The sequence below is a fragment of the Alosa pseudoharengus genome, unplaced genomic scaffold (genome assembly GCF_046254945.1).
Source record: "Alosa pseudoharengus isolate Yale_2024_CS ecotype anadromous, Long Island Sound unplaced genomic scaffold, YU_APseudo_1.1 YU_APseudo_1.1_scf_3, whole genome shotgun sequence".
Lineage (NCBI taxonomy): Eukaryota > Metazoa > Chordata > Actinopteri > Clupeiformes > Clupeidae > Alosa > Alosa pseudoharengus.
The window spans coordinates 30,973,638-30,999,547 of NW_027468718.1; the positions used below are offsets into that span (position 1 = coordinate 30,973,638).

General features: G+C 45.1%; 1 protein-coding gene across 1 annotated transcript in view; it reads left to right on the forward strand.

Moving 5' to 3' along the window:
• Nucleotides 1–25,910, forward strand: part of adcy5 (adenylate cyclase 5) — a 79,120-nt gene that overhangs the window by 46,248 nt on the left and 6,962 nt on the right. Inside the window, exons 4-12 of the mRNA XM_076264019.1 lie at nt 7,480–7,591; nt 12,231–12,358; nt 15,893–16,051; nt 16,490–16,631; nt 17,421–17,558; nt 20,394–20,416; nt 21,617–21,761; nt 23,975–24,072; nt 24,323–24,410. Coding sequence (XP_076120134.1) covers nt 7,480–7,591; nt 12,231–12,358; nt 15,893–16,051; nt 16,490–16,631; nt 17,421–17,558; nt 20,394–20,416; nt 21,617–21,761; nt 23,975–24,072; nt 24,323–24,410 — 1,033 coding nt within the window. The remainder of the gene's footprint in view (nt 1–7,479; nt 7,592–12,230; nt 12,359–15,892; nt 16,052–16,489; nt 16,632–17,420; nt 17,559–20,393; nt 20,417–21,616; nt 21,762–23,974; nt 24,073–24,322; nt 24,411–25,910) is intronic.

Genomic DNA, 25,910 nt, shown 5'->3' on the forward strand with positions numbered 1-25,910 from the left:
CATATCAGCTGAAGAGTAACCTTCTGCATAGTGCGCGACAATCCCAAACTCTCGGATGCATTAGAACTTATTTCGGTAGGTCAGCACTTGTGCAGCGCAGGCTTTTCCCAAACTGGTGGTGCTTAAAATGCTATATAATACAACTGTGTTCAAAGCAGGATGAGGATAACCTAAGGTTATGTGTGTGTGAGCAGACAATAACTGCTTTGAAAATAGGCCATTTAACATTGTTTCACATTACATCCCATTGAACGAATTCCATGTAGCCTACAGAAGGATTGCAATAATAATGATAATAATAACTTATTACTATATTGCAGAAGGCAAGTAGTAGGCAAGCAGTAGGCAGTGTACTGTACATATCTATCAAACCACCTAGATGGTAAGGGTGGCGCAAAACAAGGTCAGGGAGGCCTTCATGCATTGTAGAATGTTTTGTGGTTGAAACTACAATAAATAGGTCCAAAAATTAGGTTTATTGTGTGTGTGACTGTTCAGTACTGTTCATATTGACATTTTAAAAGCAGACTTAAAAGTAACTCAAAAGTTACTTTCTCTAGTAACTAATTACTTTTGATACAGTAATTGGTAACGTAATTGAATTACTTTTGAAAGAAGTAACTAGTAACTGTAACTAATTACTAATTTTCAGTAACTTGCCCAACACTGGTGTTTGCAGACACGTTTGTGGTGGTCATGTGCTGGCCAGGCCCTCAGCCTCCTCTCCCCTTTCTCCCTGACTGGACTCACTCACCTCTGCAGTCTCAGGCTCGCACAGCAACCACCACTGGGACCCCCCCTCTCTCTCTGTCTCTCTTGCTCTCTCTGTTCTCTCTTTCTGTCCCACTCTCTCTCTCCCTCCCTGGCTGTTACTGATATTCTTTATTTATTATTTCTTTCTTTCTGTCTTTCTTTCTTTTTCTCCCCCTCCCTCTCTTCCCTCCTCCCTTCTCCTGATACTCTTTCTCTCTCTCTCTCTCTCTCTCTCTCTCTCTCTCTCACTCTCTCTCCCTCCCTCCTCCTCTTCCTCCTCCTCCTACTCTCCCCCATCTGACCGGTATAGCCCCAGGCTTTATGATGAGCTCTCCCCATCTCCTCCGTTAGCCACAACAAAGCCCCTCTTTGTCCCTCATGTGTGACAACCCTGTTGTTTGCAGTACATTGTTCATCGATGGGATCGGGCGACTACATGGACGGAACTGTTTTCTTAAGGTTTAAGTGTGAAGGTTTCTTTTCCTCTTCTTTCTCTTCTTCATCCCATCTTTCAGAGGAAGTGATGGATGAAGACTCTACTGAAAGCAGAGGAGGTGAAGATCCGGCCCGAGTACCATTAAGAAACGCACAGGGGGGGAAACGGTTTGACAGGCGGAAGGTCCGAGCGGGGTTTTAAAAGGGAGGGAAATGCCAAAGCGGCCGAGCTCTGTTTTTTTTTTTTTTTCCCCATCTCCTTTTGAAGCAGGGCAGATTAAGGCTCGGGGAGATGAGGTTTCACCCCGGGAGTGTTTTCTCTGCTGAGTGTTCAGCCTGATCTAAACATGTCAGACAACCGCCTGTGTGCTCTTCTGGCAGCTCCTCAGGCTTTTTTCCGGCCCCTTGGCCACACAGTCGGTCAGCTGTAAGCCGCATAAAATATATGAATTATATAAATGAATCTAAAGTCTTCTCAGCGGCACAGCTGATTGAATTTGCCCAAACGGGGCTCTGGCGCGGAGTGTGTGGCGAGCGAGCACGGCTGATTTCCCCAGCTAATGCCCCATGCGAGCGGCGTAATTGGGGGCTGAGAGGAGCAGCAGACAGCAGGGGGAGAGAGAGGTTCCTGGCCAGGCCTGGAGAGAGAGAGAGAGAGAGAGAGAGCGGTGGAGAGGAAAAATTACAGAGAAGTGAAGAGTGCATGTGTTCAAGAGAAGATAAGAGACAGATATCAAAAAATTGAAAGCAAGAGTGTGTGCGCGTGTTTTTAGAGAGAGAAAGGGGAAGAGAGGAGGGGAAACCGAGATGGGTGAAGGAGAGAAGGGAACGAGTGAGAAAGGGAGGGAGAGATGGAGAGAAAGCGAGAGGCATTTTCATGGGGAAGACAAAGGACAGGATGGGAGTGGAGCGGAGCGCATGATGTTTGTGTGGTAGCCTAGCGCGCCACTGAGCCCATGGCTCCACACCACTGGCGGTCGGTCAGGAGACCCGAGCCTGATTCTTTTATCCGTGCCCAAATGAAAAGAAGCGCTGCTCTCCAAAGAAGAGAATGTCCTTTAACACCATGGCTTCGCTGTCTGTGTGAAAAGTTCACTTAAAAGATTCGGGACAAACACCAACTGTTTACCCTCCCTGATGCAGTCTGTGTGCATTGCTACATGTGCCTACCAATTTCCAGTGTTCGGTTTTAATGCCAGGCGCATTTTCCGATTTTGCACAAGCATGTCCATCAGCATTTTGGATGAGGCATTTGTTAAATGTACGAATTTAAGGCCAAAAATCTAAATACAAGCCAAGGAATTATCTAAGTGAAGACCAGCTGCTGGTGCAGACTGCATAGATGCAAGATGTGCACCGCTGACAAACCTTGACACCTCTCTCACACCCACTCACACATCAAATGGCTGGTGATGGGCAGGTGGCTTCTTTTGAGGCAGGTTTTAGTAACAGTCAGAATGTGAGCAGGAGGCTGAGGTGTAGAGGAAGCTATCGAGCCAACAGGAGAGGGGCCAGAAGAGGAGTTGGTGGGGTGGGTGTGTGGGTGGGTGGTGGGGCAGGAGGATTTGTGGTGGTAGTTGTTGTGGAGTGGAGTTACAATCATGGGCGGAGATGAAAGTGCTCGTCCGGCGCAGGGGAAAATGAAGGGGTCAAGCTAAGGGGACAAGGTACGGCCACACTGGCCCAATTTCTCCGAACCCCCTTTGATATGAGCACTCAGTGACCCGTGACTGATTTTTGAGGGGGGTGGGTGGGTGGGTGAGGGTGTGTTGTGTTGTGTTATGTAAGCAGGAAGTGTGACTCGATGCTTGCATTCCTACCCTAGGGGGCTCTCTCTCTTTTTTTTTCTCTCTCCCTCTTCTTTCTCATTTTTTTTCTAAGACTGTCATTTTCTGCAGTGAAAAATTTACTGCTGCACTCTCTCTTGACCTTCTCCAAAGTAAACCATAACATGACCCCTACTGATGCTTCTTTCTCATTAAAAAATGACCCCTAACTTATGGACTATTCAGAGTATTCTTTAGACATTGTTTTAAAACCAGCCACAATCATGACTCAATCCCAAATTTAATGAGAGAAGCAAAAAGGCCTTTTTTATCATTATTTCTGATGGTCTAGGTAGGTGAATCTTTAAAAAAAAAAAAAAAAAAAAACAAAGGAAAGAAAGAAACCCCTCAGTTTCTGCGGAGGCGCGGTTCAACTCTCTCAGAAAGAAGAACTCGTGGCCTTGTGCTCGCCGCTCTGTCACCACCACGCCATAAATTACAGCGCTGACAATAAAGCGTCTCTCGGCGGGATGGCTAGCGGGTGACTCAGCAGCTGAAGGCTGTTAATGGCTGGACTTTGAGAGAGGGAGAGAGAGAGAAAGGGTCATGTTCGGGAACGGAGAGTCTTGTCGGCCTGCAGCTCCATTGTGTGAGCTCTTCCTGCGCCGTGCAACCGACGTACTGCTATGCAACAGGCGGATCACAAGAGATGGGTTTCACTCACCAAAAGCAAGCAAGGCACTTTCACGCTTGTGAAAGAGTACGCCTTTTTGCCATCACATCAACACTCCTCCCGGCTTGCGTTTCTGTGTGCTGCTTTGCTGCATTCTGTCTCTTGCACGGCAGCAGAGAAAAACAGATTAGCAGTGAAAATAACCACGAAATGTCACAATAAAAAGAAAATGCAAACCAGTGTTTGTGAATGGTGATGGAGACAATTTCATTGAGCCTCTGGCTACCCTCTCCCAGCGTTTGTTTCCCTCCACTCTGCATGTTTTGTATTTGCTATGGGATGGAGTTTCGTGGGAGGGTGGTGGAAGCATCACTCTTGGAGTTTGCAGAGGCTGAAGTGAGCGTGTGAAGACTCATCTCAGAGAGCCGTTCTCTAAGTCTGGGCTCAGATGGGCCTGATAAAAGCGCCGCAAAAGGTCCTGGTCGGAAATTAGCCCCAAATAGACCAGTGCTGCGGCGCCGAGGGAATGTTTTCCTGCGGCTAATCCGGCAGTAGTGGAAGACACGGGGATTATGCATTTAAAATGCTTATAAATAGAAAGAATGGTGGCCCCCAAATGGACAAACAACCACAACCCTGGACAGTCCTAACCCTGGAGAGTCTGTGAAAGAGGCAAATAGTTCAGTGTGTCCTTCTTTGGCCACCACTCTGCCTGATGTGGCAGAGACAGGGCCCATGATTACATTACATTACATTTAGCAGACACTTCTTGACCAAAGTGACTTATATATGTCAGCTATATTACCAGGGATCACATTGTCCCCGGAGCAACTTGTGGTTAAGTGCCTTGCTCAAGGGCACAACGGTGGAAGCCGGGAATTGAATCGACAACTTTTAGGCTACTGCACGCTAGCCCAGCTCCTTAACCACTACACTACCACTGCCCCATGATCCCAGATCCCTGTGTGGCCTGTCCCTTGTCTGACCTACAGCCTGATTTCTCCTCCAGATTCTCAAGACTCTCCCTCTGTTATTTACCAATCTGTTGCTATGGCAGCCGACACTCGATGGCACACAGTGTGTATTGAAGGATGGATGAGTGAGTGGGTGAGTCAATAGGTGGATAGAAGGTGCTCTGTTTTTCTATGGTAGCATTGTTTAGCACTGTGGAGATTGCCTGGATTCTTTATACTTTTGTCTGAAGGAGTAGTTTTTTAAGCAGTGTTATAGATGTCCACCTGTTCAGAGTAGGGATGTAATGGTATAAAAATGTAACCTCACGGTTATAGTGACCAAAATTATCACGATTTTCGGTATTATCGTGGTATTTTTAAAAGTGTGTTCAGTATGTTCAGAAAGCACTAATAGGCCTACACAAGCTGAAATAGTTTCAGTGTTACTGAGTATAGGTACATGGATTTCTAAGCAATGTCATGAAAACATGCGTGCGCAACTAAGAGGCAGAAAGCACCATAGAACAGCATAGAGCAGTGCTCTCCATGAAAAGAATAAAATGAGTTTTTGTGCTGAAAACTGCACCAATTCGAAATTACGATGGTTAGAGAATGTTCAATATGTTCAATAACTTATCCCTAACGGAATGCATGTCTTCGCCAAAAATGACAAAATACGACGTTATATTAATAATGCATAACTCTGAAATATAGTATAACGGCAAACTCTGAAATATAGTCTGAAATTAGTTGTTATTATCATTGAGACAACAGGGGTATACAAAAAAATTCCGATTGTAGCTTACAGCAGCCGACTATTAGGTCAAGTTTATAATGTTGTGGACGGCCACCAAGTGTCTTCTGCCCCACGGCTGGGCGCGCATCTAATTTTGTTGGTAAACGAGAAAACCCGTCTATAGATTCCTTTATTGTGGGGGATTTTAAGGTGGTCTATTGCTAGGCCTACTGGAGAAGGGCATATTTTTGTGACAAATTATAGTCAACATTTTTATCGTAGTTTACCGTTACACCGGTAATTGTTACATCCCTAGTTCAGAGTGTGGTGTAAATTTGAATGGGATATTTGAATTTGAATAGGATGACCTCAAGGTCTTCATCTATTCTGAGGTAAAACTGGAGTACTTGGCAACAGTTACTTCCATTCTAGCAAGATCAATTCTTCGTGTTCTGTCAATTTGTGTGGAGAACCATAGGATTTGACCGCATAAAACGATTTTGGACTTCTGCTAACGGCACAGATACAATATCCGTATATAAATGAGCACAATCTTGCTGTCATCATCTTGGCAAGATCTTAATGTTGTGTTCTACTTAACATGTCTTAGCATGTCTTACGGATATATACTATTTTTAACGCCGGGTATTTATAAGCGGCATACAGAATCAGACAAGCCGTGTCCCTTACCCCGTGGCAAACATCGCTGTGTGTTTGTGTGTAATGATTCCATTATACAGTTGAGCAATTAGGCACAAATGTAATCAGAGGTAAGCCACTGAGCTCAAGTGATACACAAACAGGAAGTGTGCTCCTTGAGACGGGAAAAGAACATGGCATAAAAGCACTTCTGAAGCGCAGTGTATGTACTGACTTCTCCATACACTGACACCAAGCCATTTTAAAACCAACCAAACAAACAGGGGAATTAAGGCTAGCGGCCTGAAGTGTTATCTGCCAAGTCTTGTGTCTGGGAGCTGAGTACTTCCACCATGAAGGTGAAGTGTTTCGACACAGCAGGTGCACATACAGTATTTAAGCGCTGCCTCAGTGTTAATACCTCAGTGTTAATGTATCAGTGTTAACGCCTCAGTGTTAATGCAGTGTTTCAACAATGGCAGATGTTCATAGAAACGGTGCCTTAGTGTTAATGCATCCGTGCATTATTAAAGGACGAAAAAATTTGTGCTTCTGAAGAAGACCCACGTACAGTACACTAGAGGGGCTGCTATATCAGCCCTGTTGACTTGCCGGCCTCGGCTACCCAGAGCTGGAAGCGGTGGTGTCTGGAAGAGGCAAGCGTGGTGTGTAGGGGGTTAACCTGAGCAGTGGCAGTGGGCACCGACCCTGGCGCTGCAAATCAAAAGAGTTGAGTGCATAATGGTCTCTGGCCCTGTTGAAAATGCAGATGATTCAGTGCTCAAAAGAACAGAAAGTCATTACGCCCCATGAGATCATCTGCAGCATTGTGGGGCCATACTTATTTCATTTCCTTGTCAATTCTCTCTCTCTCTCTCTTTCTTTCTTTCTTTCTCTCTCTCTCTCTCTCTCTCTCTCTCTTTCTCCTCCCCCACTTCTCTCTCACTCTCGCTTGCTTTCTTGCTCTCTCTCTCTGGTTCTCGCTTATTTCATTGTTTTGTCACCCTCTTGTTCCTGTTCTTGTCATTTATTTCCTTCCTTTGTTCACTCTTTCCTCCTATCCTGCACACTTTTTGTCCATCATGGATCAATGGATTGGTCCCCTATTTTATATCCGAATAGTTCCATGCATTAGCATTAAGAGCCAGCACTCTAGCAGGGGAAGAGAGAGAATGAGAGGAGGGAGGGAGACAGTGAGGGAGGCAGGGGTGGGATAGGATGGAGGGGAGTATTGACATGGTAATTATGGCTGAGTCACAGGTACCACATAAGAAAGGCATGTCTCACATCTGGCACTGTGTGTGTGTGTGTGTATGTGTTTATTTTTACTTTATGTCAGGTGCACCTCTGCCAAATTTGACACAGTTATTGACAATCTCTTCCCATGTTGCATTTTAAAAAGAAATGTGTAACGTTTCTCTCTTGTTTTCTCTCTCTCTCTCTCTCTCTCTCTCTCTCTCTCTCTCTCTCTCTCTCTTTTTCTTTTTCTCTCTCTCTCTCTCTTGCGTCTGTCTGTGTGTGCAGCATCCTGTTTGCTGACATCGAGGGCTTCACCAGCCTGGCCTCCCAATGCACAGCACAGGAGCTCGTCATGACGCTCAACGAACTCTTCGCCCGCTTCGACAAGCTGGCGGCGGTGAGTATACACCAACCCAACACAAAAGGCCTCCGCCGCCTGCGCGTCGCCAGGGCAACGGAAACACCTCCCCAACGAGCCACGGTTGTTGTTGTTGTTGTGCCAAAAACAAGAGTGTGCTGGGAAATGGACTTAAATTATGCCTTAATAACGCAACACCATCTTCTTTGCTGTTTCTTTTCCCCCTCTCTCTCTTCTCTGCTGGCTGGGAGGGGGGGGGGGGGGGTCTCGTTTGGTTTTGCTCGGCTCTGAGCAGGTTTGCGACGGTTCGGGTCGACCTCCCGGGAAACAGGCCTGGCATCTCCCAAATGCTGTTGGTTTGTGTTAGTTTGCTGCTAATTGAAATAGCGGTTTGTTTTGTTTGTTTGTGTGATGATCACAGCCCTGTAATCTTCCTCATTATCTCCAGAATGTGTAGAGAATGAGACGGAGACAGAGTGTATGTGTGTGAGTGTCTGTGTCTGTCTGTTGTTTTGTCTCCGTTTGTATGAGTGCATTTCAGCTGGTTTTGTCCCTGACAAACTCACAGACACATGGAAAGATGTCCGTCACACACATCTGTTTTGAATTATAAAAGCATAGGAAAGTGTGATGAGTTAATGTGCGTTTATATGTGCGTATGTATGTCATGCAGTGACACAAACCAGACCATTAGTATCTGTATCTCTGTTATCGCACACACCCACACACTCTGACTTTGTATGGATCTCTCTCCCTCTCTCTCTCTCTCTCTCTCATACACACACACACACACACACACACACACACACAAACACACACACACATCGCCTCAGTGGTGCAACAATAACAATAGGGTCCATTGTGAGCATCAGGGTTTAAACAGAGCCATGTGCTGGAGTTGACATTCAGGTGGCTATCATGAGACAGAGCGTGGGGCAGACCTGTGTCCTGCCCAGGGGGTCCATCCTCCTCTAAACACACTCTCACACACACACACACACACACACACGCAAACACACAAACACACACACACTCACGCAAACACACACACACACACACACACACACACACACACGCTCACCATGTTCACATGAGATCCTCCTCATCATCATCAGGCTGTTGTCTCTTATCAGCTAAATTCCTTGAATTTCTCCAAGGTGAGATAAAACATTGGTAGGAGTAGCAAAAAAAAAAATGCAAAAAAAAAACAAAGGCACTTAATTTGTTGCTTTACATATTTCACGCCATATTCTACCCTCTGTGAAAATGTCACAGTCAACCACTTATCCCTCAGCAAGCATTGCTTTTCCTCCCACACACACACACACACACACACACACACACACACACACACACACACACACAAAGACACACAGATACCCCCGCATCATGGTTCTGGTCCCAAATGGTTCCCATTAAATGTTCCCACTTGTTTGCCGGACTCCATTTATAGGCATGGCACTGTGTTCAATCAGCATCGTGACCCGCGGACCAACATCATAGCAACCTGAGCTAATAGCAATCACCCACCCACTTAGAAATCATAATCATAATGGCTTTCCCTTACAGCATCACAGTACAGTCTGGAGCTGCTAATAGACTTGTGATCCTGTGTGTTATTCTAAAGCTTTCTGTCAGTCTGTCTATCTGGATGACATTTGTATACACTTAACTGAGGAGGAATAAATGGTATTGTCTGAAGGCAGGATATAATGGCGTTGAATGGAGCATTGTTTAGTTATTGTCTGGGATATTGGTTTGTTGGGAAGTGGTTGTCACTGGAATTAATGTGAAAGGATTGTCTCTGGCTCTTCTGGCAACCGCACTGTCCATTCACGAGTCTGAAGTAGGCCTAGAGGCCTAGTTATGGACTGGCAGGTGACCAGCAGCACTGAGATTTAGCCTCCCCCCCTCCCCACCCCACCTCTAACCCCCAGTGGTGGTGTTTTTTTCTCAGTGTTATCCTCTTAGACCATGACCTTGTGTGCCCTTTGCTGTCAGCTAAATGCTGTGTTTTGCAGGAAGTATGAGGGTCCTGCGCCCATAGCTGGAGATCAGTGATGTGTGAGGAGCGAAGGCACAAGGTTCTTATGTACCTTGCCAAGTTGAGCTCGTTTTTCGGTGTATTTCATTCATCGTTTTTCTATTAAAAACATAGCAATAGATTTATAGTATAGTCAATTTTGTAAACATTTTGTACGGCAATGGGTATTTATGTCATATTCAATTTCTTTCTTTGAGAATATGTACTCTGGCCGGTATTTGTTTTCTAGCACGTGCTTGCATATGCAGATACAGATTGTATGCTGTCAGGAAACTGTTAGGTTTGTTTGTGCTAATGAATATTTCACTCTGCCAAACTTTACAAACACACACTGGTTTCCCTGACCTTATATGCAGGCATTTATATTGTTATATCATTAGTTCATTATTGGCGTTGATTCCTAATGCAGTTGGCTGACATGTTCAAGGATTGAAGGTGGTTGAGAAAGATATCCATTGACTTAATTGCCTGAAACCACATTTGAATTGGTGTTGATGTGAAATGTTTGTTTAATATGCCCTGATTATGGTTGGATGGCTGAAAGCTTGTCCTTTTATTAAAGAATCTAGCATGGATTAACCCATTTACTCCTAAAATGCCTGCTAAAAACGCCTATAAAATCCTATGGCATTCTAGACTAAATAACCTTATTTCCTGAGGGTTTTCTGAAAAAATGCTAAAACTTGTCAACGTCTAGCAAATTTAATATCTAAGCCTCTGTATACCTAGAAACATGAAATAAAAAGCATGCTGCGCTACGCAGCAACCAGCGGGAGATTCAATGTTGCGCTATGCAGCAACCGGCGGGAGATAAAATGTTGCGTCGTGCAGCATCAGGCGTGAATGGGTTAAAGTGTGCAGACAAGTTCTTTTGACATTACGGTTGAGAATGATATAAAACACCTGAAACCAGCTGTCTTACAGAGTGTTACAACATCTTAGTTAGAGCCGTTCCGGCACTTTGCTCCCAATCCCGACCTTTGACCTCTACATGACATGCTTGAAATTCCTTCGCCAGCTAACAGCAAAACGAGCCTCTCTGATTTAGAGTGAAATATGGTATGTGACTGTTACACAAACACATTACATAAATCATGAGTAATCCTCGCCTCAACTGGGTTACGACAAAACATGTTTTTGGATTTTTTGGGGGGTTAAATATTCCCTGGGATCTCATATGTGAATGTTTTTATTATTATTATATTTTCTATATTAGAACAGCTAAGCTCTTTGCGATTTCATGTGGCTGGTTGTGGCACAGTTTGGAGGCCACATATCACCCGTCAGTACAGACAATACCGGAGAGCACAACCCAACAACGCCACTGTCAGGCCACAGACATGTTTCCTTTTAAGGCTGAGGAATCTCGGATTTGTGGAACTGAAGGCATATAAAGTCTTAATTACTCCCCAATGGGTATAGAGAGGCCAGTTCCTTCTCAAACGGAGGCATCGAACTAATACTAAAAATGGCCCTCAGTATAAAGCACGACTAGACTGGTTTTCCTCATTGGTTCCACTCAATACTCTCCAAATTAGGAGGTAACGGCTCAGTTTTTTCCATCCAGGTATTATGTCATTGTGATAAACTGCGGAGAATCACAACCAAGCTCAAAAGGTATTTCATAACAAATATTGTGAAGGACATTTCTGAAAAGAGGCAGACCAATCCAACACATCAGAGCATCTCTCTGATGGAGTAATGAGGATTTACACTGAGAGGTTTTGTGTCCTCGTGCACACGCACACTTCACATGGAGGTTTTGTGTCCTCGTGCTCGCACACTTCACATGGATACCAATCTGCTGTCACTCACACAGCCACAGATGTATTTCAGGTAAAACACAAGAACGATAAGAGGTAAACAGGTGGGGCACAGTTTAAACTGTACTGAACGGAAAAGTACGGTGAAGCTCTTGTGTGGTTAATACTCACTTTGTAGTTGACAACAACAATAATTATGAAACATTATTTGATTATGGGAGTCAGACAAGTATCATTTAGGAATTACAGTACATGTCAAGTAATGCTTGCAGCAGAAAATAAAATAGATTTTTTGGTTTGGTGCTTTTTCATTTATCCTTAAAGCTGCAGTTGGCAAGATTTTTTTGATCATATTCACTGAAATCGACACTATGCTCCGACAGAACAACATAAATCAGCCACTTCTACCTCAACCTAGAGCCTGTTATTTGTTTTGCAAAACTCCACAGCTCCCGGTTCTTCTGGTCCAATTAGAGCAGGACTGTGTGAGATCTGACTGTCAATCAGTCTGGTACAGTTTGGTGCGCACTGACGAGCACAAACTCAATGAGAGGGTGCTCGATGGTAGTGAGGGAGGGGCATGAGAGATGTAAACATTCAAAAAATTCCCCTCAATCTGTCAGATTTACCAACTGCAGCTTTAACTGTGATATGGTAGAGCAATGTATTTAACCATACTGCATAGATACTATAGCAAAGCTGCCTGTTTATTGCATAGTACAGATCAACCAGTATTATGCAGATTCACTTTGAGTAGAGTACATTCAGTAGTATAAAAGTATGTTTTTTTCCTTTTCCCTGGTTATCTTGTGTTAAGCATGACTTGCTCCAGAAATAGGCTGATGGAGATGCCTTGCTCCTGTCTCCCCAGGAGAACCACTGCCTGCGCATTAAAATCCTGGGCGACTGCTACTACTGCGTGTCCGGTCTACCGGAGGCGCGTGCTGACCATGCTCACTGCTGTGTGGAGATGGGGGTGGACATGATCGAGGCCATCTCGTGAGTATCAACCATAAGAACAGTCGTGCCTTTTTAAAGTGCTGCTTTTGTGTTGTGTTGTGGTGCTGGTTGTAGTGAGTTTCCTCCCCTCACTGAAAAGCGATTTAGGTATCTAGAAAAGTGCAAACACTTCTTGTGTGGGTGTCTTGCCTTGAGTTTGTGTTGCTCACCTTCATGAAGTTATCAACAAGAGACTTTTATCACAGCAGTTATGTAATGAAATCTACATTTCCTTGTTAAGAATTGCCTATAATCAAACATAAATGCACATGTGACAAATGATCCAACAAACCCAGCAGAAACGTAAACTTGTAAAACCTACACTTAACTTCAGCAGTGTTCAGTCCAAAACAATGACCGAGGACTTCCAACTATTATGTATGGCATGAAATATCCCAGTTTAAACCCTCTCAGACACTTAGCCATTGACTTAAAGTATACAACCAGGATCATTCACTACATGAGACTTGTGAGACTTGTTTGAAACATGACATAAATTCGTATTAGACATTGTGAACATTAGTAGGCAGAATAGTATTGTAGTAGTATACAGTTTATGCAAGGGCTAGTCTTTTGCTTAGCATAATATAATATGTTGCATACGCTGTTACACCAGGCTATACTATACTTGTCTCAATGTCAACCATATGTCAACCGACGTCAAACACACTTCTGTGTAATGTCATGTCTTGTAGCAAAGATATGCGTGTCTCTAATTCTTAAACAGATATTCAGAATGTTTGAATTGTAAATGTTCATAGCACACACACACACACACACACACACACACACACACACACACACACACTGTATTTGAATTATGAATGAAATGAAATGAGTTTTAAAACTCGGCAGCGTCAATATTATTTTCCATGTATATGATTAACTTAGTGGTACTCTAGCCAAAAAGATCAAATTCTTTGAATTTGGTTTTGATTGTTGATATCTTTGACTCTATCCCTATTGCTACACATCAGTTTTGCAATTTCCTATTAGAAAGGACTTTATACCTTTAAGGACCTCAGAAATAGTAATCGCACTCCCTGAAACTTGTTTTTTTTTGCTAGTTTATTCGTTTGCCTGTTTTGTTTTTTGTTGTTAGTTGTTTGTTTGTCTGTCTGTTTGTTTGTTTTGAAAGGGGCTTAGTTAAATGGGTTCTGCTCTGCTGGCCACCCTGTCTGAGTTCTTGGGTAGCTGCCATCAGCCCTCACAACAACAACAACAACAACAACAACAACAGCAGCAGCTCTCCTCTCCCCTCTCTTCTCTCCTCTCTCCTCTCTCCTCTCTCCTCTCCCCCTCTCTCCTCTCTCCTCTCTCCTCTCTCCTCTCTCCTCTCCCCCTCTCTCCTCTCTCCTCTCTCCTCTCTCCTCTCACCCCTCTCCTCTCTCCTCTCTCCTCTCACCCCTCTTCTCTCACCCCTCTCACCCCTCTCTCCTCTCTCCTCTCTCCTCTCACCTCTCTCCTCTCTCCTCTCCCCTCTCCCCTCTCCCTCTCTCCTCTCTCCTCTCCCCTCTCTCTCTCCTCTCTCCTCTCCCCTCTCTCCTCTCACCCCTCTCTCCTCTCTCCTCTTTCCTCTCTCCTCTCTCCTCTCACCTCTCTCCTCTCTCCTCTCTCCTCTCACCCCTCTCCTCTGTCCTCTCACCCCTCTCCTCTGTCCTCTCTCCTCTCCCCTCTCTCCTCTCACCTCTCTCCTCTCTCCTCTCCCCTCTCTCCTCTCTCTCTCCTCTCTCCTCTCCCCTCTCCCCTCTCTCCTCTCTCCTCTCCCCTCTCTCTCTCCTCTCTCCTCTCCCCTCTCCCCTCTCTCTCTCCTCTCCCCTCTCTCCTCTCTCCTCTCACCCCTCTCTCCTCTTTCCTCTCACCCCTCTCTCCTCTCTCTCCTCTCCCATCTCTCTCCTCTCACCCCTCTCTCCTCTCTCCTCTCTCCTCTCTCCTCTCACCCCTCTCCCCTCTCCCCTCCACTCTGACAGGAAGGACAGGAACTGTGCCGGGTCCAAACTCTCACATCTCACCACACCACACCAGCACTCATCACTCCCCATAACCGTGCATTACAACACACCGGTCATAATGCTAGCAGCCTGGAGGCGTAATGCCACCCACCCACGCAGCCATCCACACACCACACACACAGCACCACCCACCCACGCAGCCATCCACACACCACACACACAGCACCACCCACTAACACGCAGCACCTCTAGACAGACAGACAGACAGACAGACAGACAGACAGCCAGTGTTTTGCCTAAAACCATTTTGGTTAGATGCATATGATACAAGATAAAAGGTAAAGAGTCAAATCTAAAACACTCACACACGACACGCTAGGGCATTTTTAGTCATTGCCATTTCCTTGTTGCCCTTGGAAACTAGTCATTCCACTCTTCTAAGGGCAACAAGGAAATGGCAATGACTAAAAATAAATACCCTGATGCATCGCGTTGCATACAACATGTTGCCTGTTATTTTCAAGCCTCCATGCCTTCCATGATTAATAGGTTTGGAAGAATTGCACATTGTGGTCTGTTAGCATGGTCATACAGTGGTGGGCAATGTAATGTGTGCAGTTGATTTCCTTCAGGGATCACACTGGCCAGCAGAAAGCTCCAGGTTTCCTATTGTTCTCTATGGTTCAGCAGCAAAACGACGGCGGTAGCGAATGAACAAGCTGAGCGTTGAACTTGGTTCAACTTTGAAAGCGCAACGCGAACGTAGTTTAGGCAAACCATTTGTGTTACTTAGGAACGAGATAGACCTTATTATGGTCTGAGCATTGCGTTATGCTTGCTGCTGCCACTTGCCACTTGCCCCTGGCCAATGTGATCCCCACCTTGATGTTTTTAAATAACCGTGCTATGGCCGTCAACTCTCCTAAGTCTGACGCTGAGAGCTGTGCTCTGGTCAGTGTCTGAGCTTTAGTGGAAGTGAAAATTGGTACCACATTTAGGGTCCTCATTACCTCACATCTCGTCCACTAAGCTGTTGACAGGTCAAGGAAATGTCTCGGTATGCGCTGCGTGTCCTGGTCAGGAAATTTGACATCTCACGAGCAATTTGTGCAAGCCCAAGCTGATGGGGCCTGCGTCATAATGAAATCTGCGGGATTGCGGCATTGTCTGGGAATGCTCGCCACTTTACTAAGGGCCTCCCAAACAAGCGGGCCGCTGGAAAATGCTCGGTCAGAGGAGCAGAGATTACTGGGGATGGTGGAGGGCACGGGGTCACTGCTCGGAGGTGAGGAACGAGAGGCGTGTGTGCTTGTGTGTGTCTGCTTTTTATTGCGACATACCGTTTCCTCTCAGTCGACCGGAATTTGTCTGTTGATGAAGAGGTATACCATCTATTTGGATGAAGGGCTTCATTAATGTTGTTTGCATTTCAGGGGAATATGTATAAATGATACTGATGATAATGGATGTGTCGGGCATATGTAAATAGTAATAAATCACGTCACAATGTGTCTGTTTGTGTATCCTTATACAGTATGTAAATATGTATTGAAGTGTGTGTGTGTGTGTGTGTTATGCCCAGGTTGGTGCGGGAGGTGACTGGTGTGAATGTGAACATGCGGGTGGGCATCCACAGTGGTCGTGTGCACTGCGGGGTGCTGGGCCTACGCAAGTGGCAGTTTGACGTGTGGTCCAATGACGTCACGCTGGCCAATCACATGGAGGCTGGAGGCAAAGCTGGGTGGGTAATCACTCCTGCAAACGCCATAAACAGCTGCTCGCATTGGTTCACTGGGGACACCAAAAATGTGAAATGTGTCAAACAAGTGTAAACGGGGGAAACAATGTTTTAAAAAAAATAACTTTTGACAATGTCTGGAGGTATTATGCATGAATTAAAATTTAATGCATAATAGATTCAGACATTCTCATTTTGTGAAATTTTTTTATTTTATCCATATTTGTATATAATTTTTTATTCTGTATTATATACCTTTCAATACGACACTCTCAAGTAAAATGTTTGATGTTACTTATTGTCAGTCGTATGTTGGATCAAAAAAGGAGTTTAAAAACAGCTGTTGCTGTCCCATTAGATTATGAAATGTATTGTGTGTGTGTGTGTGTGTGTGTGTGTGTGTGTGTGTGTGTGTGTGTGTGTTCTCCATGTTCCTCACAGACGGATCCATATCACCAAAGCCACGCTAAACTACCTGAATGGAGACTATGATGTGGAGCCGGGATATGGGGGAGAGAGGAACGTCTACCTGAAGAAGCACAACATCGAAACCTACCTCATAGTGGGCTGCAGTCAGAAAAGGGTGAAATAACCACACACACACACACACACACACACATTCAAAAATGTTCTACCCTCAAAAGTATTAAGTCTTATGGAAAGAAATACCAGTTTGCTTCTGTTAACAATGTCTCATTTCAGACTAACTCCATTCTGCTCTGTGAAAAGTGACCCTTTCTGGGGAGAACTTTTCACTCAGGAACCATCTCTCTTTCTCTCTTTCTTTCTCTTTCTCTCTCTCTCTCTGTGTCTGTGTCTCTCTCTCTCTCTCTCTCTCTCTCTCTCTCTCTCTCTCTCTCTCTCTCTCTCTCTCTCTCTCTCTCCCTCCATGCCTCACTAACGGCACCTGCCTCTGTGGCCGGTCCTGCTTATTTTAGAATAACTGACAGAAATCCACTTCATGCTGTCCTGGCATCCATTTATAAACAACCTGGCCTCCTTTGAATGCGGCGCTACAATTTCAACACTGTTGCTTTTCCTTCACCTTGCCTCAGTGTGCATGGGCATCCATGGGCACCACGAATAAGCTCAACTCCCCCCCCCCCCCCCCCCCCCCCCCCATCTTTTCTGAAGTTAGTTTATTTTCTCTGAGATTTCTTTTAAATCCTTTTAACCATTTTCTTGTCATTCCATTCCATTTTTGGGAGGCTTTAAAGATCAAAATACCACTTTCCATTCCGCTGGCATCCCTTACCCGGCCCATCTGTGTAGATATTTTTGCACATTTTTGTGCGTGTCAGCGTTGTGGGTTTGCAACGTTTGTCACTCTGATGGCTATAGTGTGATGTCCGTCTGCTTGTGTGTGCCATAGAAAGAAGAGAAGGCCATGATAGCCAAGATGAACCGGCAGCGGACCAACTCGGTCTCCCACAACACAGCACACTGGACCGACCGGCCCTTCTACAACCACCTGGGCAGCAACCAGGTCTCCAAGGAGATGAAGAGGATGGTGAGCAACAAGCAGATTGACACGTAGCTGCAAAGCAAAAATGCAACACACACACGCACACATACACGTACACACCACACACACACACTCGCACACATACACGTACACACCACACACACACAAACACACACAACACGCACACACCACCCACACAGATAGACATTACTCCAATTCTTAAGTCCTTGTACTGGCTTCCAGTAAGTCACAGAATTGACTTTAAAGCACTATTGCTTGTTTATAAATCAGTAAATGGAGCAGGACCTAAATACTTGTCAGACATGCTTCAGCAGTACACACCTTCTCGTCCTCTCAGGTCCCAGGTGAAAAACCTGCTAGTAAAACCCTGCTAGTGATCTTTACCTTTTAATTATTCTTTGACTATATTGCCCTTCTATGCTTTTATTTGTTATTATTGTTTTGTTTTGTTTATGTAAAGCACATTGAATGACCTCTGTGTATGAAATGCGCTATATAAATAAACTTGACTTGACTTGACTTGACTTGACTAGACAAATCTAGTCAAATCTAGACAAATCATTTGCTTGAAATGGCCTCAGCATGGAAGTTAATGAAATGTATAAAACTCATTCTAAGTGGAAGTTATATGAATGTGAGGAAGTGTAGAGGCATAGTAGTAGTAGTAAGTGTATTTGCTCTTCCCACAAGTTGCATGAGTGCTAGTTCACCGACTCTGTGACTCCAGCACCTTGAAAGTGCCAAAGTCTAAAGAGGACTTAATCGTGTGTTATACTAGACATTTTTCAGATTTTCCCCTTGTTTTTTTCTGTTCACCCTCACCTCTCCACCTCCCCCTTCTTTCTTCTTTCTTTCTTTCTCTCTCTCTCCCTCCCTCCCTCCCTCCCTCCCTCCCTCTCCTCCTAACTCCCTCTCCTCCTAACTCCCTGTTAACGCTGAGGGCCCTAGGGGGATTCCTGCTCAGATTAAATAAAAGTTAGATTGCCTCCGAAGCTGTGCACAGGGATTTTAATTAGGCAGAAGGGACGCCACAATTAGGCCCAGTCCGGGACCCCTTTGGGACCTTCCTTAACTCCCTGCTTTTATGTACTACCCCCCTCCTCTTCTCAACGCTCACATGATGAAGACCGACTCATGAGGTGTTGGTCCCTTGGAGTCCTTTCTCTCGAGAAATGCAGAGGAAAGAACAGAAAAGCTACCGTGTGGTTTTGTCAGTATTTCTTGTCGTCACCCTTCTTCTGTAAAGTTCCAGTGTTCCCCAAGAGGCTTGACACCACCCACAGGTGTTACTAGACAGGGTCAGAGGTGTAGCACTTTCCAAAGCATTATGGGACCTGCATGTGATTAGGTCCTGAGTGGAAAAGTCTGAGTGTGTGTGTGAGTAAGTGTTTGTGTGTGTGTGTGTGTGTGTGTGTGTGTGTGTGTGTGTGTGTGTGTGTGTGTGTACGTGTGTACCAAAGTCGTACGTGTGTTTGTACGTACACGTGTACCAAAGTCGTTCCTCATGGTGCGAGGCTTGATAGAAGCTGTGGAGAAGCAGAAGCTCTGTGTGTCTGTGTGTGTCTGTGTGTGTCTGTGTGTGTCTGTGTGTGTCTGTGTGTGTCTGTGTGTGTCTGTGTGCGTCTGTGTGCGTATGTGTGAGTGCTTGCTCATGCGGAGGCATCACCTGCTTCCCCAGGGAAACTCCCTTTGCCACAAAAACAACAGCCACTCTGTGCCGCGCCACCCCATGTGACTCTTTCAAGTTTATTTATTTATTTTGTTTTGGTTTTATTTTTTGCTCCCACTTTTATTTTTTTCCATCCTCGTGTAGGCTGACATGGGCGGAAGAGCCACAGAGTTGGCTTGTTCACTGATGTAGGTCTTGAAGGGTGTGACCTGAGATCTGTGTAATAGTTTGATGCTAATTGGCTTCTGCTAGCTAATTGTGTTTTGTCCCCGTCATTAATGACTGCACTTGGGGCATTACCCTGCAGACTGAGAAATGATTTACTGGGACAAGGAATGTCCCAGAACAGCTGCAATTTCTAGGCCCAATGTGATTGAGGTGATCTGTAATTGTGGGGATAAATACCAGCATTCCTTCTGCCACTTTGAGCAGTTTCTATTTACTGAGGAGGGAAGGAGAAAGAAAAATGCACTGAAGGGACACGTTTTATCCATTTCTTTCTCCCTCTCTATTTTTCTTTCTTTCTCACTCTCTCTCTCTCTCCCCTTCTCTCTCTCTCTCTCACATACACACTCCCCCTCCCTCTTTCTCTCTCTCTCCCTCGTTCTTCCCTATGGTACTGCCTTCAACCAAGCAGAAATGAGTTACGAGGTGTCCGAAGCGTCAGTGCCTCGGCCGGCAGGGAGCCCATTTATCACAGGGCTCTTATCTGTCAGTACGCAAACTACTTGGAGGGTTAGCCTCACCTTCTGTTTACAGTGTGACCACTTTGTATTATCACTATGGTAGCTGTTTCAAGAAGGAAGTGACTCAGAACTATAGCACATCTCCTCTATGTGCAGATTTTCTGTAGTATGTAACCTATTCTGTAGTGAATGTTTTTATGTTTTTGTATTAAGATAATCTGATTCAATGTTTTATAGATAATTGTCAGTCCTGTGTCTCATTTATCAGAGTGAAATCTGTTATTTACACATATTAATAACAGTATTAATGCCTTGTTGTACTGCTGTTTCACCAGAAGGGGGCACTGTGGCTCCTCTTTTCTTTAGAGCAAAGTGTCTGTCTGTTACATTTACCTCCAGTGTTCTTTTGAAGTGTTATTGAGAAATGTTGGAGGACAGTCGACTTGTCAACTGCCATCCTGATCAAGTGGTTTCTCCTTTTGTGCTCTTTTTTTGTCTCTTTAGGGCTTTGAAGATCCCAAGGACAAGTAAGTAGCAAAACAAATCTCTGTATGTATCTCTTTCTCCTTCTCATCTCTTCCTTTCTTCCTAACCCTCTTGGAATAAGAGTAGCTGGTCATCCCTTTTTTTAGTCCATGCTGGTTAAATGCTGGACACTTTATTAGGAGTGTGTCATCACTCATCATAGTCACGATCACAGACCATCCCACCATCTCTCCTGAATGGTGATGGAAGAGCAACCGTAGCTCTCACCTGTCTGCTGTTGTTCACTTGACGTTGCGGAGGAATGCAGAATTGGTGTTGCATGGCACTAGGGGTAAACGTGGTTCTAGGAACAAGAACATCCAAGGACATATTATATGGCATTAGTCTCAGGTGGCAGCTCAGCCCAGGGGACATGTCTCCTTCTCACACACCACCATCACTGGTTCCTGGTTCTCGCACCATTGGTCTCCATTTTGAACTCATTTCACTTGTTCAGCATCTGTCTGGTCTGACAGCAGCTGGACTCAGCAGTGGTTCTGGACAACGTAAGGCCCAGGTCTGTTCCTGAGTCGGCTTCCGTCTGGGTCAAGGGCAACAGGAATCAACAGCCAAAGCACAATACGTAAGAAAGGACTAGTATTGTGTTGTGTTGTGAGGCAACTGCAAAGCCTTGATTAAGGGCCTTGATTAAAATGCCAATCTAGGTCACAGAGCTCACTGATTACATTGGTGGGTGCAGCAAAATGCAAGCAATGGCTTTCATCCTTTGGTCCAAACTGGATAGCAATATTATTGGTGGCACTGAGCCCACTCTGAAGGTCAATCACATCATGTGCTACCATCTTGACCTTTCATGTAAGGCTGTGTTCAGTGCTGTAGTAGAAAGCGTAGCCCATACGCATCTTACATCATCTTCACATGGATTTACTGTACTTTGTGGTGTTGGATAGATAGATAGATAGATAGATCCCCATTGATAATTACTCGTAAGATAAGATTGCATTGGAAAGATCAGACATGCATGACACCTTGCTTGGTTTGGTTTGGCGTGTTCTGATCTGGTGGTGGGAATGCCGAGTAGCCTGAGTGCATGCCAGTAGCTTTGGTAATCCGAGGACGTCCCGCAAATCTGGCGTCGTGTTTTTTTTTTTTTTACCTCGATCTGGCACAGGATCGAGAGAGCGAAACCAGTGTGTTGTGCTGTTTTGTTGTCTTGTGTTATCTAGACATTTCATTTTCAGACACACGCAGGAGAACCTGAACCCTGAGGACGAGGTGGACGAGTTCCTAGGCCGGGCCATCGACGCGCGCAGCATCGACCGTCTGCGCTCCGAGCACGTCAAGAAATTCCTCCTCACCTTCCGAGAACCAGACTTGGAGAAGAAGGTAGGCACTAGGCAGCCATCTTTATGTCATCTTCATTTCTCCACCTACTGTCAATTTAGCTGTGTTTTCAGTTTTGGGGGAAATGCCAGTTAGTATGTACATTTAGGTCAGTGCAAATGTCACATATTAATCAATATTGTTATTAAGTGTAATTGCAATTTGAAGTTTTATATATATTTTGGTGGCTTGTTATTTAATTGGATAGTGAAGAGTGGACAGACAGTGGGCAGACAGTTGGGGAGAGAGAGATGGGGAGTGTGTTGGGGACACCTGGGTCCCTGCAGGCCGGGCACTGAGTGTGTATGCTACAGCTGTGCAGCGACTGCCCCTGTACCTGCAGTTTTTGCATGGGATGAATGGTGTAGTCTGATACAAATCTGACACTTTAATAAATTGGTTGATCTGCTGAGTAAACAGTGTTCCACTTTTCTTTTTCTGTTTTGACACTCAACTTGAATACTGAATAAGAACCACACATAGCCAAAAAATCATGCCACTTCACAGTCAAAAACTCGAATCACACAATAAAAACAGTTAAAACAAATGGCTGTATTTGAAACCTCTGCAGTATGAGCGAGATCATATCTTTGGATCAGCTGTGACTGTGTATATATGTTTCTTGGTGTTTTATGCCCCCAACGTTGTCTTCAAGGCAGCGCTGACACACTTCACTAACACACCCAAAATGTCACTCACACTCACAGACAAGACACGGTACCTGAGGGTCCTGTCTGCTGAGACATATTCTCTTGAACTCTCTTTGTCTTTTTGTCGGTTGGAGGCAAACGCTGCAGTCAAGAAGTCAGTGATGATTTGGGAGTGCTTCTCCACCCAGTGCATCCTCCCAACCCACCACTCCCCCACCCCCGAGAGCAATCACTCAGCCAAGGCCAGCCCAGCCCTGCTAGTAATCACTCCTGCGACTAACGGCACCCTTCTCAATCACGCTCACTACAACGCGAGAGAGAGAGAGAGAGAGAGAGAGAGAGAGAGAGAGAGAGAGAGAGAGAGAGAGAGAGAGAGAGAGAGAGAGAGAGAGAGAGAGAGAGAGAGAGAGAGAGAGAGAGAGAGAGAGAGAGAGAGAGAGAGAGAGAGAGAGAGAGAGAGAGAGAGAGAGAGAGAGAGAGAGAGAGAGAGAGAGAGAGAGAGAGAGAGAGAGAGAGAGAGAGAGAGAGAGAGAGAGAGAGAGAGAGAGAGAGAGAGAGAGAGAGAGAGAGAGAGAGAGAGAGAGAGAGAGAGAGAGAGAGAGAGAGAGAGAGAGAGAGAGAGAGAGGGGTCAGTGGCTCAAGGTCAAAACCAGCATGGGGGAGCAGAGGTGAAGGGAGCGGAATCACAGAATGGAGGGAGGGAGGGAGGGAGGGAGATGAAAGGCGAGAGTCATGACTCTTCTTTTCTCTTTGGGGGCCTCCCTTTCTCCCTGCCTCTTCTTTTTGGCTGGTGGCTAACAGGCCCTTTTTAGGGGATCCAGATCAAAAGGCCTTTGTTTGGAACGTCTCCGGTCATTGAAGGCAGAATTAATTACGCCTTTTTGTTCTTTTCCATTAAGCCTGCGCTCAAAGTGCCTCCAATTGGACACTTGATGTCCGTTAGAACGTAGGAGCGGCTCCATTTACTTTTGTAACCTTTTAGCGAGCCATTTGTCATCTGCCAGCCTTTATGCCTTAATGTGTGTAATCTGTAATCTGACCAGGTTTTTATCGCGCCGGAGATTAGCCACTGGTGAGGAGTTTAATTTGTCATCGTGTTCCACTCAACAATGCATGTGACGTGCAAAAAAAAAACACACACACACACACACACACATACACACACAAACAAACAACAAAGGCCACTTGTAAAAGAATACGTGCAGACGTCATACTTTATCTGATTCATAAATAGCGCATCATTCTCATAGTGACTCAGACTGAAGTAAGTTTACTGCTGTATGAATTACAAACCTGGAGAGATTGATAGACACTTTATTAATCCTGAGGGAAATGTAGTAAAACCTTAGCATGCACTCACAGAATCAGGAGTCTGCAACACTGTCTTCACCATGACTGCTGAGTTGGTCTGGGCAACATCAAGAGAATGTGGGTGTCAGTCTCCCAGTGGCTCTGCACCTCAGACAGTGGTTTTCTATCTCTTCCTCTCAAGGTTGACTTTTCATCTATCTTTCATAGACTCCTTGTCTCACTCATTCCCTTTTCTCTCTCTCTCCTGCCTTTCAGTATGCCAAACAGGTGGACTCGCGGTTCGGGGCGTACGTGGCCTGTGCCTCCCTCGTCTTCTTGTTTATCTGCTTCATTCAGATCGTCATCGTGCCACAGTAAGTACAGGCTATGGAGAATGCGCTGCTATCGTCTGTGCAAGGACAGGACATTCGTCAACAGAGATGTGTGTTCATTTTACGTCTTGTCACTTGCAAGAGCATCACACAGTGTGATACACACACACACACACATACCCCCCCCCCCCACACACACACACACATCTAACTATTTTTTATTCTTTCACCATGCTTCATTCTTTCACTCATTACTGTCCACACTGTTAACTTGTCTTTGTTGCTGTTCCAGTTCGAGCCTGATGATTGGGTTTTACGTGGCGTGTCTGGTCCTCCTGATGATGGTCATGTTCATCTCGGCCATATACTCTTGTTTTGGGGTGAGTGAGTTTGCACATACTGCGGCTGGTCATTGGCATCAGCACTCATACACCAACACAGACATATTTCTCCGCCTCTCACAAAAGAACTGCTGCTGTTATAGTAATTATAACCTGAGTGATCTGATTATTGCTTATTGCACATAGTAATTATCACTTCTGCAACCATATACAGTTGTTCGTTGAACTGTTTTTATGCAAGACCTGCAGAGACAATCCCTACGAGGGGTCTTTGCACCCCAGTGCACCCCCCCCCACACACACACACACACACACACTTCCCCAGAAGAGATGATAATTGCTGAAGTGACAGTAAAATAGATGTTGAATGGGATCTGAATTCTGGCCATTGTGAGACTGGCTCTATGCTTTGACAGAGTAAACACACTGGGAGAGACGATCTGTGTGGGCTTTATTGATCACCTTTTATTTACTGTCTCCCTCCCCACGGGCCTGGATGACTCACACCACACAGAACAAAGACACAACTGAGAACGTCTTTGTCTGAAATGACAGGGTATCATTCACCTGTACCCCAGCGTTAGTCAGAAGAGGGTGTTTGTCAAAACGGGATCTCCAAACCCCCTAGCTCTTGTCACTGACAGCTAAAAAGTGCCATTAGTTACGTAGTGTTTTTGTCTTTTTTGTGAAAAAAATTGAATACCATTATTGTCTCTTACTTTTACTTTGTTTTGTGTAGTGTTTTTGTCTGAAAGTACTTTTTGGAAACATTCCCCATGGAATCTTCTTAGATAAAGACATGTGTTTGTGGACCAGAGAGAAAACTTTTGGGTCATTCCGTGTCAAATCACCCAGTGATCTACTTCAGTTGAGATCAGGTATTTCACTTGATGAAGATGACCATGTGTGTTTCCATGACATGAAAGTATTCATAACAAGGTATGAGGGCTCGTGTGGATCCAAGTGGCACTCATAAAAAGAAGATAACTCGTTAGTATTGTTTTTTCTGCATCTGACAATGCACTGAATTTTAGAACCCCTTTTTTCTTGAATATGTTCCTTTATTACATTCATTTTTCAACTTTTTTCTCAGATCACATGGAGACAAAGGACTGATCTCCATCTTGATGCTCTTTGTCTCGCTCACAGAGGACTGTATAGTACCATGCATAGACTTTGCCTAACCAGCTGGCTAGTAATTATTAAAGTACTCGCATAGGCACTGATAGGTTGATGCTGGTGTTGAAAACTCGTTACAAAGATGGCAATTATGCTAAATCCTCTTGCTGCATCTATGATGACCAGTCAGGTCATCATAGATGCAGCAAGCAGCTGTGTGGGCAGCCGTGGCCCACTGGTTAGCACTCTGGACTTGTAACTGGAGGGTTGCCGGTTCGAGCCCCGACCAGTGGGCCGCGGCTGAAGTGCCCTTGAGCAAGGCACCTAACCCCTCACTGATCCCCGAGCACCGCTGTTGTTGCAGACAGCTCACTGCGCCGGGATTAGTATGGGCTTCACCTCACTGTGTGTTCACTGTGT